This window comes from Protomyctophum parallelum (assembly GCF_964188405.1).
Source record: "Protomyctophum parallelum genome assembly, chromosome: 7".
Classification (NCBI taxonomy): Eukaryota; Metazoa; Chordata; class Actinopteri; order Myctophiformes; family Myctophidae; genus Protomyctophum; species Protomyctophum parallelum.
This window is the reverse complement of record NC_139705.1, coordinates 32,693,725-32,707,839: the sequence shown is the minus strand read 5'-3', so window position 1 is coordinate 32,707,839 and position 14,115 is coordinate 32,693,725. Positions and strand designations below refer to the sequence as shown.

At 42.1% G+C, this 14,115-nt stretch overlaps 1 protein-coding gene across 1 annotated transcript in view; it reads left to right on the top strand.

Annotated features, from left to right (window-relative positions):
* Window positions 1–4,771: 4,771 nt before the first annotated feature.
* The window catches only part of fam131c (family with sequence similarity 131 member C), a gene marked incomplete at both ends in the record, with an annotated part of 30,003 nt that continues 20,659 nt past the window's right edge, over window positions 4,772–14,115 (top strand). Inside the window, 4 exons of the mRNA XM_083769775.1 lie at window positions 4,772–4,840; window positions 6,488–6,523; window positions 6,671–6,816; window positions 13,787–13,898. Of these exons, the coding sequence (XP_083625901.1) occupies window positions 4,772–4,840; window positions 6,488–6,523; window positions 6,671–6,816; window positions 13,787–13,898 (363 nt within the window). The remainder of the gene's footprint in view (window positions 4,841–6,487; window positions 6,524–6,670; window positions 6,817–13,786; window positions 13,899–14,115) is intronic.

Below are 14,115 nucleotides of genomic sequence, written 5' to 3'. Positions count from 1 at the left end.
GGAGCTCAATTCCCCTGAGCCAAGCACGCTGATTTATTTCTTGGTTTATGTATTCTTGGTATAAAAAGGCGGATCATACTTGACCAAAAATTAGGCAAGATGAAAAAGGAGGAGTATTGTCCCTCACATAAAGACTTGATAAAAAAAACACTTTCACGCAACCATTAAAGCTTTACACTTTGGCAATTTGACAATATCTGATCCACCACACCACAATGTGTTGCATCTTGCAGTTTGTAGATCTGCCATTTTTTGAAAAACATGAGTTTTTGAAATGTTTTGAATTATTTTTAAAGTCATGAAATATCTTCACCTATGACAATATGGATGCCAGAGTCAATGTGATTTCAAATAATAACACTGTATATTTATTTCACTGTAGAGATTTGTGCAACTGAAAGTGAAAAGAAAGCCCACCTAGAAAGCCATGTGGTTGACTGCTGTGCAGTCCCATATGGTCCCATGAAAAAGTGATCGCAGCTGTTTTCCTTCATGACTCAAAGAACTTTGAAATAAAACGCATTCTGCCCCCTGTGGCCACACAAGACAAATGCCAGCGCATCTTAAATGTTCCAAGTTTGATGAGCACCCAGCTCTCATTCCGCGACTCCAAGGACTACAACAAATATTTTTTGCTAATGTTTGCGGCTCCATAATCAGGAACGATGATGTATGATGTATATATTGGGAACTTTTGAATTTTCCTTTTGAAGGCCTATTCCAATTGCTGTGCAAAAACCACACTCGCAACTAATCAAATCATATGTTTGATTCGGTTCAAAATGTGGAATTGTTTGTGTCTTTCCCCTGTGATGAAAAATATAAACAGACGGGACGAAAGGAACATAATATTGTACAATGTTCAAGTCAAAATAACTGAATATGGAGAAATGACAGAACAATAGGCTATCGTTTAGCCTATGTAGACACTGGTTTTAGAGAATTTCTTTTGTCTTCCGCTCGCCATGACAAACGTGAGGTGGAGACAGGTTGTGGGATTGTAGAGAGGATGTGTGAATTGCTGAGGAGAAGGCTTGTCCTCTGGGGACAGCATCGCAGGAGAAAGGCACTGAATGAGGCTATGCAGTATGCAGGCTGGGGTGGATTACAGAACGGCCTTATAAAGGCCAACAGGTCCAGGGGCCCAAATGCTCAGCTATATTTAGTGAAGACATAACCTGATATTCCTTTCATAAGAAATATAAAATATATAATGTGACAGAGAAGCCTCTGTCAGACTATTTATGATCAACAATACACTACACATTCATGGTCTACTCGTCACTGTAATGTTTTTGTTGCCGATAACTTTATTGTCTTCTTATTTTTGTACTCTATTCCTTCCTTTATGAGAGTCTATCGTTTATTGTCATTATTGCTCATTCTTCTTGCCATGTCTTTGTATACATTTTTATTTATGTACACTAGTGTTATGCCTGAGCTGTTTTTCTTTTCTTTTCTTTTCTTTTCTTTTCTTTTCTTTTCTTTCTTTTCTTTTCTTTTCTTTTCTTTTCTTTTCTTTTCTTTTCTTTTCTTTTCTTTTCTTTTCTTTTCTTTTCTTTTCTTTTCTTTTCTTTTCTTTTCTTTTCCTTTCCTTTCCTTTCCTTTCTTTTCTTTTCTTTTCTGTTATTAAGGTATATGTTCTTTGTTGTGTCTGTGTGTTTATTGTCTTTAATTTTGTCTAAAAACCCCAATAAATATACTTTATAAAATAAAACCATACACATTCATTGCATTCATGATGTTCAACAATATACATTTATGGTATTTATGCTGTATTGTATGTAGATTCTCAGAAAGTCCCACAGAAGGTGCGCATTCTGCTGTGACATATTAATCTAAAATGCTTATGTTTATCTATGCAGATGTTGTAATTGGGGAAGCTGCCTTGATTGAAGCCTGTGAAGAACTGATTGATTTCATTAGTGGGAGCATCTTGGGTGGATTGTAGTATATACATTGTGATTGGCTGATTACCTAGCCAGGGGTGGAGTCGGTAGTCTATATAAAGGGGAAATGTTTCAGTTGAGAGGATACCAATGCCATTGTCACCTGTGGCTCTCTGTTTAAGTTATGTTTGATTGAGTTTCCTTTTGTTTAGTTGTACTGTTTTTTTCAATTATGTTATTCTGGTCTGAAACATATTACAAACTTTTATTTTTCACCTGCAAGTCTGTCTCCTGGTCCATTCTGTCATTTAAGGGTCTATTCAATTCACGGGTACAGGCTTTAGTTCCAACATACTATTCGTCCGACTGTCATTAGACCGACACCCTACCCAAAACCCTGACTTAACCCTGACCGCAAGCACGGCCGCAACGCATGTCGGACCAACGCATTCGTTTTCACTGATTTTTAAGCCGATTTACAATCCCACTTACGTAACATTTATTTTGAACAGTTTATAGGGGCCCACCTAGTATTGCAAAAATCAGGGGATGTCCTGTTTATTGCAGATATTATATTATTAAGTCAATTATCGATTAAATAAAAAAAACATTGTGTAGGCTAGGCTGAAAACTTCCCTATTGGACTATAATGAGTATAAACTGCACAAATGCAAAATAATTCAACATCACATACCCATGATCACACCATATGGCACCCTTGAGCAAAATGTTAAGGGGGAATAAACCAACCATAGTAACATATGTTTAAATATCTGGATAGTTTTGTTTCTCCATCTGTTTGTGGCTTCATTTACATGTACTTCCTTAATTTGCTCAATATGGATCAAATAATTGATAAAAGAATGTTAGGCGCATAAGTTGTATAGTTTCGTTTCTCCATCTGTTTGCAGTTTCGTTTAGATGTACTTCCATAATTTGCTCAAAATGTACCAAAGAATAGTTTTTCTCAAATAGTTTTGTTGTTGTTATAGGTTGTGAGGTGGGTAGTTTTGTTTCTTCCATGTGTTTGCAGTTTCATTTAGATGCACACGCTTTTTGCTCAAAATGGTTTGCCTGAAGGTGAACAGAAATATGATTATAATACTTTTGGAATTCACTAAGAGTGTTCTGTGGTCAGATAGAGGTATAGTGATTACTCTCCTCTGAGGAGTTGTTAAATGCAATCTGTTACTGAAATACTAGAAACAATCTCAGGTTACACATACACATACCTGAGAGTGTTTCTTTGGTAGGCCTATTTGTAACAGATTGCATTGCATTAAAGGATTAACCTACCTGTTTGAATTATACAAGCAGGTTTTAACAAGACAACTTATTTGACTTTGAAATTAACCTTGGTGCTCACTGGTGATTTGGCATGCTGGTCTGTTTTATCCAGTAGTGGACAAAGTAGGCTAGTGCAACAAAAAATGATTGCAAAAAGAATATGTCAATTTGGGGGTGAAAGTCTTTGACATGAAAATGTTTGAGAATCACTGTTTTTTTTTTTTTTTTAAGATATTTTTTTGCGGCTTACGCCTTTTATTGATTTTTGAAGGGACAGACAGTAGGCTGACAGGAAATGGGAGAGAGATGGGGGGATGACATGCAGTAAAGGCCGTGTCGGGTCCGGGAGTCGAACCCGCGGCACACTGCGACTGGATTACCAGTCCGGTGCCCAGACCGTTACGCTACGGCCTGGGCTGAGAATCACTGTTGTTCAGTTTTATCACTATATTTGAAATAGGGATGCAATAGTTAATTCATAACATTTTCCCTGTTTCTATAGGAATGTAGAGGAGTCAAAAGTATATTAACAATATTTGTCTTTGAAATATAGTGGCGAATCACAAGTATCCAAAAATACAAATACTCAAGTAAAGTACAGATACTCAAAAAGTGTACTTGTACAGTACTCAAGTAAATGCATTATAGTTATACTGTCCAACACTGTTTTTCTTTATTACACGGTTCCTCCTTCTGCTTTACAGCAAAGCAGAAATACTTTAAATTAAATATTTAAATATTTATTGAACAGGGACCATATAAAAAATTAAAAATACAAAACAATTTAGCTGCAAACAGCGATAAGATTGAGGGCCCAAGAAGGAATGCACTAAGCAATAATAAAAGAAAGAAAGAAAAAAATGATATGCAATACGCACAATAAGCCATAGAAACATAGAAGACTGAAGTTGAGAGAAAGAAGACCATGCAATTAAATAGCCGACCCTAACTTAACCTCAGAAAAACTATGTTAAACCTAATCTTAATCCTAACCTCGTTAAAACTATGATAAATCTAACATTTAACCTCAGTAAAACTATGCCTAAACCTAACCTTAAACCAGGGCTGGACTGAGACAAAAATTCGGCCTGAACATTTTCACAGAATTTAAGGCCCAGACTGGCCCACCACAAACAGTGTGCAGATACTCTACTGATTTTTCGGGTCGAGACCCATACAAATACTTGAAATACAAGCCACCACATTTACAGTACAACATCAATGAAACACAACCAACAGACAACTAATTTAACATTTGGCCCACCAGAGGGTCGGCCCACCGGGCATATATGCCTGGTACCGGTACGTCCTGTGGCCAATCCACCCCTGCCTTAACCATAATCTCACAAACACAATGCCTAAGCCTATAACACCATGCCCATGCAAATATGGGTAACTGCATGCAAAGATGGCAAGGATGGGCGTGGTGAGACCAATGGGTGTTGGAGGAATTGGAGTGGAGTGACGTCACACAGGAATTTATTTTATTTTATTTAGAGTGCCCTCTACAGATCTGGTCAATGGGCAATTTATATTGAACAGATCTATAATTTATATTGAACAGATCTATAGGGGGCACTCTAAGTAAAATCGGCATGGCGGACATACTCTATTTTCTGCCCTGGAGAATAGACTTTCAACAACACAAAACAGCCTTTGTTTCGGTGAGTAGCGAAGTAGTTGATTTTATCTAAAGTTGGGACTTGGGAGCCGACGCACGGCAGTGGAATTTTCTGTCCATGTGCAGCAGAAGAGTGTGCGGAGCTTCCCTTCATTTTTTCCATTATCCATTTGTGACTCCAGCACCTCCAAAACCTTTTTCAGCTGTGGTTCTTTTTACATTTTTTGTAAAAAGATCCATGGTTTTTGGCCAAACGAGGCTTGATTTATGCCTGTTCAAAGTTCTCATTTCCAAACGATTGCTATAGCGCCCCCCATTTGGTCGAATGGAGTAAGACTGGTTTCAATGCTATTTGGCATGACCCTCTATAAAGTTTCATAAACATGTGACTGCATGTATGCATTATTCACTTAAAGATTGAGTGCCACATTTATTTTTATTTTTTGTGTCTATGAGGTGACAGTACTTCATTAGACACCCTGGATTCGTTTTTATGTACACCTTATATAACAATAAGACCTGATGATTATGTTTTAGGGTGGAAAAAATTCACGGCACTCCATCTTTAAAAAACTTCTCTTCCACTGGGTTTTTAGATATTGGTCCAAAGTTAATGTGTATAAGTTTTGTGCATTTTTTTTTTTTTTTTTAAGATATTTTTTTTGTGGCTTACGCCTTTATTGATTTTTTAAGGGATAGAAAGTAGGCTGACAGGAAACGGGAGAGAGATGGGGGGATGACATGCGGTAAAGGCCGTGTCGGGTCCGGGAGTCGAACCCGCGGCACACCGCGACTGGATCACCAGTCCGGTGCCCAGACCGTTACGCTACGGCCTGGGCCAGTTTTGTGCATTTTGATCAATAAATCCCAGGAGGAGATCAATTGTAACAGTTTTTCATAGAATTGTGGGAGATCTAAGGATCACTGTCATGAACTGTGTACTGTGTACCTTTATTGTGTAGTTATGTTCCTAGTGTTTCCTGTCTGCTCTAATTTTTGCTACCTGTCTTGTCTCACCTATCCTGATTGCTAACTTGTGTTCACCTGTGTCCATGCAGTTCAGTCTCAGCCAGTCATGTGTTGATTGTAGTTACTAGAAACTCAACCGGCCGAACAATTCTAGTTCCACGCGTGAGCAAGGAAGGTGTTGGTGTGAGTAATGAGTGTGATTGACGCACATGGAGAATAGGGTGTAGGCCTAAATACAGACAGGAAGTAGATGGAAATAAGATAGCATTTTGTATTTTCATGTTGTAATGTATGACAGTGTTTGTAGCAAAGAGTAATTAAGGCTAAATAGTATAGCAAAATGTTTATTGAGGTTTATTGCTGTCGGTCAAACGGTTCATGAGCCATGCCTGCTCAAAGTTTGGATTTTCAATTGAGTGCTATAGCGCCACCCTTTGGCCAATGGTTGTGGGCTTCGTGTCTTCACCATTTGGCATAGTCCTCTACCATATTGCAGAGTTTTGTAAAATTCAGAGTGTCCACAAATAAGGGTGAACAAATGGCTTCTCTTGTGTATGAAGTGAGTTCACTTCAGCAAATACATTCTAATCCTTATTCAAGATTCCATAATTGTCAATGTTTAGTGACAGCAACTGAACTGCTTGCACATTTCCCATAGTGCCAGCAGAGGTCAGACTGCTCCTAACCACCCAGCCTAAACCCCTTCCTCTGTTATTTTTAGAGCACCCTTGCTTCAGCACCACCACCAGCCCTGCAAGTTAGACCACCTCTATTGTCAGTTGTCACTAGTCATATTTTAGAGGACATCAGCATGGATCTCTGTGATGGTGGAGGATGGACTTTCATGTTTCTGAATGTCAAGGTTAAGTTTTCACAGATAACTTTATCATCTCCTCGCCATCAGATTAATAATGTCACCTCACAGGCTCACACGTTCCCAATCCCCCTGTCCAACCCTGTAGGAATACGTGAAAGCGTGGAGCAACATGGTCGCCATGGTAACAGGATTTTCCCGGTGACGGAGATAAGGGCTCCAACGCCAGGGATGATGTCAGCGGAGCCCCACATTTTTCTCATGAGGGAATCATACTTTGCTGGGGCCACAAACAAACACACATATTGGCACTTATCTCATGTTATTTGTGTGTGTGTGTGTGTGTGTGTGTGTGTGTGTGTGTGTGTGTGTGTGTGTGTGTGTGTGTGTGTGTGTGTGTGTGTGTGTGTGTGTGTGTGTGTGTGTGTGTGTGTGTGTGTGTGTGTGTGTGTGTGCGTGTGTGCGTGCACGCCCACCCGCCCGCCCACACACTCGTGCGAGAGAGAGAGGGTGCACATGGGGGGGGGGTGCTGGCAGAAAGGTGAGAAGGTGAGTTAGTTTGTGCATGCAATGCATGAGCGCATGTGTGCCAAGATTGACACTTTGTTTCCAGACATGGTTGAGAGTGAGAGAGTTTCACATTCTTATCCAGCAGCCCTGATTCTATAGGAGTGCATAACTCAGTCAGAAAACACACAGGTATATTGTATGCAAAATATCACCATGACCTTTTCCTGTGACTGCGCCAATGAATGCATACCTCTGTCCATGCTCGCCCATCCAGGGAAACACATAGAGAGAGTCAGACAGACAGACAGACAGACAGACAAAGAGCGAGATAATAGAGTGGGAGGGGACACCGTCACATCAGCAAACAGATATTCATGCTTTCCCCATTTTTCCATTCTTGTCTGTTTCTCTCTCTCCCTCTCTCTTTCTCTCTCTCACTCGCCACCTTCCCCTCACTCTGCTCCTCTCCTCTCACCTCGCCGCCTTCCCCTCACTCTGCTCCTCACCTCGCTACCTTCCCCTCACTCTGCTCTCACCTCGCTACCTTCCCCTCACTCTGCTCCTCTCACGTCTCCTTCTGTAAACTCAGGCGAAGCATTGGGCTTGGGAAGAAAGCTTCCCCAACGTTGTCTCCTACTTTCTCTCTCCCCGGCTCCTCACCTGTTCCTCCTCCGCTGACTGCTCCGCACCGATATCCGGGGTCAATTTCTTTCTTATTTTCTTATCTTTCTTTCTTTCTCTCCGGCCCCCCCTGCACCGTTACCCCATCCTCCTCCTCCTCCTTCTCCATGCCTTGTCACCATGGTGAACAGATAACCTCCCGGGGCTGTCCTTGACACCATGGGTGCCTGTCTCTGCAAAGGTCACCAAGGTCAGTGCCTCCATCCGTCCGTCCGTCCTTCCATCCGTCCATCCGTCTATCTGTCCATCCGTGTTCGTTCCTCTGTCCCGTCTGACCATCTCTGTCTGTGTCATCTGTCCGTCTGTCTGTCCATCTGTCTGTCCATCTGTCTGTCCGTGTTGACAGGAGTAGCCTACTAATAGCCTGGGCCAGTGAGCTGCATTGCAAAAAAAGTAACCAAAACTAAGTTGTGCGCTCGCCAATCTTTGCAGAGGGATTGTGTGTAAGAAAATAGCCTCTTTTACATACACTGAAAGGTCATTGTTATTATTTTTATATTTTATATTTGTTATAATGTTATGAGGTCAGTGGCATTGAGGAATATGCCTTTTCTGCCGTTAGAGAATAAAGCCTGGTTTGTACGCCATATGTAGGTCTGCAATGTCTCTAACAGAGATTCCTACCAAGTCACCTGGGAAAGGGACAGAGAAATGTTACGTTTCCATGCTGTGATGGAAGAGACCAAATCGCAACGAGACCTTTGTGTGGGTGCTAAATGGTCCTGAGTGGTCCTCGGAAGTGATCCACAGATAAATAAACACAGGATCTTTGGGATCAATGGAGGATAGCAGGGGATTTAGGAGATCACAACACAATTCCCCTGGCGAGTGTCGCCACTTTTGTATAGTGTTTGAAACAGTATGGTAGAATTCAGTGTTAGCTTGATCTGTTCGAGGTGTCACAAATCATCTAGTCCCCATGGCAGTCAGTTGTCATTTTCTCTCTTCTGTTATCGTTCTGAAGCTGTTGGAGAAGTGGATACACTGATACTAGAATTCAAATGATCCTAATAATGGTAACAAAATCCAAATTCTAGATCTTATTCATAAAAAGAGATGATGAGAAATGTATACTGATGTGCGCTGTCTGTGATACAATACGGATGGATAAAGAAATGAAAACGTTCTTTTTCCTATTTCATCTGATCGTGTCACATTTTATGTAAGGATTTAATGTAATTCATATTAGTTATGTAACAAGGAAGCTTCCGCTCAGATGAAGGAGACTATTAGGGCTGTGATTGTGTGCATGCGTGCGCATATCAGGCAGAAAACCTTCATTATGTATTTACATAGCTCATGGTGTTAAGGACAGCTCTGGGAGGCAGATTACAAGGGAGCAGATGACAGGAGTCACAAATGAACATCATCCAACAGGGAGCCTGCAGGGCAGTGCGCAGTTTCCAAACGTGTGTCAAGGACCCCCAAATTGATTTATTTGGCTGCAGATTTTAATTTCAAGGACCCTCAGGGTGACATGCATTAGACCTCGGACCCCAATTTATATTGTAAAATCACTGATTCAGTGATTAATTTAACAGAGTGTACACTCTCTGGCCTACGGAGCACCTGCTCCATGGATTACACCTCAGTAATGGCCGCGCCCAGGGCACCCCTCTGTGGATTTGTCTATAGAGCGTCGCAGTCCCGACCACTCGAGAGACATGGAAAAGAAATCGCCGTTCATTTTCTCATAGGCATTTCTTTAAAGTATTTATTTAAAGACGGTTACGCCACGGACAAAGCCAACTCGGATCGTGACAAATCATGACAATGAACACAATATTTTGGGCCGATCAAATCATTAGAAAGAAGAAAATAAAGGCAGGAGACAAGACTATTTGTTTTGTTTTTCTTCTTATAAATTATTTGATCGGCCCAAAACATTGTGTTCATTGTCATGATTTCTCACTTTCCGAGTTGGCTTTGTCCGCGGCGTAACCGTCTTTAAATAAATACTTAAAGAAAATCCGATAGGCGAAATGCATTGCATTTCATTTCCTGGGCCACTGGTCGTTCTGAAAGGGGGAGGGACTGCGACGCTCTATAGCGTGACCATATAGCCCAGGGTACCCCAATAGGCGGCCCGCGGGCCATTTGCGGCCCACAGAGCGCCCCCTTGTGGCCCATGAAAGAATTTCAAAAATAAATAAAAAATAAATGTTATTATTTTTTTTATTTTTTTTAAGGGTCCCAGATATAAATGGCATTAAATGGGGGTCAGTAGCCTATGCATGTCAAACTGGGCATCCTTTTCAAATGGGGTCTTGCCCTGAAAATTAATTTTCAGGGCAAGACCTCGCGCGAGCAGACTCGGCCCCCAGCCTGGTACGCTAGTCAAAATATGGCCCTTGAGGAAAATTAATTGGGGAACCCTGATATAGCCTATGCTGGTATGACCATTTACAACAGTGCTTATTAGGGTTTTGACTTTTCTCTCTTTTCACTGTGTCGAAGTGTGTTCTGTATAGGTCAACTTATTAAGATATTTCTGTATGTTCTGTATTGAGATATGTTTCTGTCATTTGTATTTGTCTTTCTTGTGTTTCTGTTCTGTTTGGTTTTCTGTTTTTTCCCTGCTTTTGTGTACCTTATTTTGTAGTATTGTTCTGTGCCTTCCTGCCTCCTCTTGTTGGTGTTCTGTTTGTGTTCTGTTTGCCTATTAGCCTATCCTGTGTTTGATTGTATTTTGAGTTCACCTGTGTCCTCTTACCTCTGTCTATTTAAGCCGTGTTTGGAATTTGATTTTTTTCTTTTTGCTCAGTAGACCTATATGTCTGAAAGCCTTATCGACCTTTGCTTTGCCCATTTTGGAGGAACCTTGGTTCAGTTAAATAAACACCTTGAAGATATTCTGCTCTGCGGGGTGCAGTACTTAGTTTTAGACAGTACTTAGTTTAGACTATAGTCACTTGGTTAGACCAGTCATTAGTCCTACAACTACAACCTATCTCAAACCCTCACCCTAACCTTAACCTCCCACGGGGCAGCACACCTAAACCTAACCTTAACCCATGTCTAACCAATGAGTGACTAGTCTAAACTAAGTATGCACCCGCTCTGCGAGCTTTTGCCTGCTTTTGGGTCCTTCTCTGTAACTCATTTGAGACAGACAGACAGAAACAAGGATAACCTATTGGTAACGCACAGCGACAGGACTAAAATACAATTGATATTAAAGCCTACTTTATGTGTACTTGGTCTCGCACTGAAAATGGCACAGATAATGCTATTTTTGGTGTGAAACTCTGACCTGCTTGGCCCCCTCGTACTTGCATGCCATAGATATACTACTGAGAAGTGTTATTCCTTTAAAGCTTTTTATTTCATTATGTACTGCCATTTGTGTGTGAAGGGGGGGGGGGGGGGGGGGGGGGGGAGAGAAGAGATATATTTGTATGAATAGCTTTGTCAAGTGAGAAAGTGTATAAACATACGTCTAAATATATATATATATATATATATATATATATATTAAGAACTAGCATGTCAAGTAAAAATGGAACCAAACGGACCCTTACGGGACCCTCCTTTTTACAGTGTTGGGAAGTGGGTTAATTGAGGCTGATGAAACCTGACACAGGTGGACATCAGTGTGTGTGTGTGTGTGTGTGTGTGTGTGTGTGTGTGTGTGTGTGTGTGTGTGTGTGTGTGTGTGTGTGTGTGTGTGTGTGTGTGTGTGTGTGTGTGTGTGTGTGTGTGTGCGTGCGTGCGTGCGTGCGTGCGTGCGTGCGTGCGTGCGTGCGTGCGTGCGTGCGTGCGTGCGTGCGTGCGCGCGCACGCGCGCGCGCATGACTAGTGCAGGGAAGAGGATCTTCTTTTACCTTGTGTAACATGTTGCCATGGAGACTGCTAATTGTCTTGACACACACACACACGCTCGCACGCACACACACACTTCCCTGGGGATACCCCAGTGTGTCAGTCATGCAAAGCTCATCCTCTTTCATTAAAAAATAAAATCCGTAGTGTTAATGTTATCAGGGACGTCGTTCGTTCTCCTGATGCTGAATGTGACCATGCAGTGGACCAGGGAGCTCTCTCTCTCTCTCTCTCTCTCTCTCTCTCTCATCAATTATGAATTATACCTTTTAACCCTGGCATTTAAAGACAGCCATGTTTTAGCTTCACAGGGCCTTACACACACACACGCACGCACGCATGCACGCACTACACACTACACACACACACACACACACACACACACACACACACACACACACACACACACACACACACACACACACACACACACCAAAGATATCTCCAAATGATAAGGTGTGATGTCTTCTTATCAGTAGACCTCAGGCTGCAAGCAGAGTATAAACTTAAATGTGTCCTTTTCCCATCCTGAAATGCAACACAGACACCAGAGGAATCTAAAACCTGTGTGTGTGTGTGTGTGTGTGTGTGTGTGTGTGTGTGTGTGTGTGTGTGTGTGTGTGTGTGTGTGTGTGTGTGTGTGCATGCATGCATGCATGCAGATCTCCACCTCCCCATGACAGTGTTGGCTGCAGAGGGGGAGCCATCCACAGGCAAGGTCAGTATCTGCGTCACCCCCCCCCCCCCCATAAGGGGCCCCCAGGAGCCTTATTGCCACTGATTGTCTATCTGAGAAACCAAGCACACCACTTCATGACCAAGGGGCCAGTGAGGCGCTCCAACGTTGAAGAGGGTGTGTAGAGCCCAGGATCACATTAGATGATTGACACAGGGGTGAAAAATGGGTTACAAAATTGTGGGATAAAAAAATAAAATAAAAATAAAATAAAAAGTATTCGCCTCAGTCTTGAGCATTGATATGATAGGTTGGCTCCTATTATAGTAACCTGACGCTGCCAGATGGGGGCGGTATTGGGTAACCATGTTCCCCAACACAGCACTCATCTGGGATCTCTCAGGGAGTTGAGCTGACACAAATCCGTTCCGTACCGAACCAATCAGCGTGAGCTAAGGGCGGGATATGTGCGAAACCGGATGTGAAGCTATATAGACACGTCAATATGATTGGTTGTGTTTGCACGCCCACACGGTGATAGACAGACGGTCCCATCCAATCATCTACCAAGTATCTTGAAAAAAAGGAACAGCCCCGTCATCGAATTTGCTTCCGCAATCCCAGATCCCAATAAGCTGTGAAACAAATTTGTGTAGCAAGCTTCTTGGATCTGGCAGCGTCAGGTTACTATTATAGTACCCCTCGCGCTGTTCTTGTGGTACCTCATGTACAGTCCTACGATTTATTCATAAATGTAACCTGGGCATGCAGTACAACTTTTGACCAGTAGGGACGGCGCTGCTTCAACGTTGCCCAGCCATTCTGCGGGCTTGGGAAAAAAGAGTGGCTGGATTCGACAATTTGGATTCATAACCGCATACCAATTTGTCATCATTATTATACTGACACTTCCTCCTCGAAAAAGGCTTCCAGGTTTCCTCGTGAGAAGACACGCTCGTATGAAATACAATTAATCTGCTGTGCCTGGCTGCATGGGTATGAATGCCGTGAGGGGTTTGGGTGTGAAATGTTGCCCCCCCCCCCTTATCGCAGTTCATGTCAGAGTGAATGCTTCAGGAGATCTTTAGAACAATGTTGTTGCACCATAAAGTCCTGAATATTATATAAATGTAACTTTGAATCTCACAGCTAGACATGTGATTCAGAGAAATAAGGGAGTGGATACATTAACACTTCAATTAACACATCATAATTTACCGTACTGTGAATTTACGGTTCACATGTGTTGTAATTATCACGTGGTTGTCTAGAGTCTATATAATCTGATCCCATATCCCTCCCTATGATCTGTCATGTTATGTATGTATCCCTGTGTTGTCTTGTGTTTTAGTTATAGTTATAGTTCAGAGATGAAATGTTTTTATAATCGTCTTTTTCGTTTTATTTTCCTGTTTCACACTAAACCCAAGCGTTTAGGTTCTAAACACTTATTTTATAAATATAAACGTGTCACAGTGTTTAGATTATAAACAGATTATTAAATGCCATGATTGCAGGCTAGTCCTGTCCGCCTCGGCAGGTTCTGTAGAACTGTCGCTGGGACGGCGGAAGGCATCGCTGTTGCCAGCCAGGGTGTTCTCGCTGGTGGTGGTTTCATATTGTGAACAAGTAGCCTAAGCAGAGTACAGTAGCCTACTGTATGCATGCATACCCATACCTGGTGGTAGGTGAAAACAAGCACCCAGATTAGCAATGATCTGCATGTGTACAAGGGACAGGCAATGCGGTCCACCCCCCACCACCCCCGTCCCGGACAGTGAGGAACTAGAAAAAGTCACAGGTCTCCACCAGGATAGTAATGTAGGACATTGCAGCTTGCCTTCAT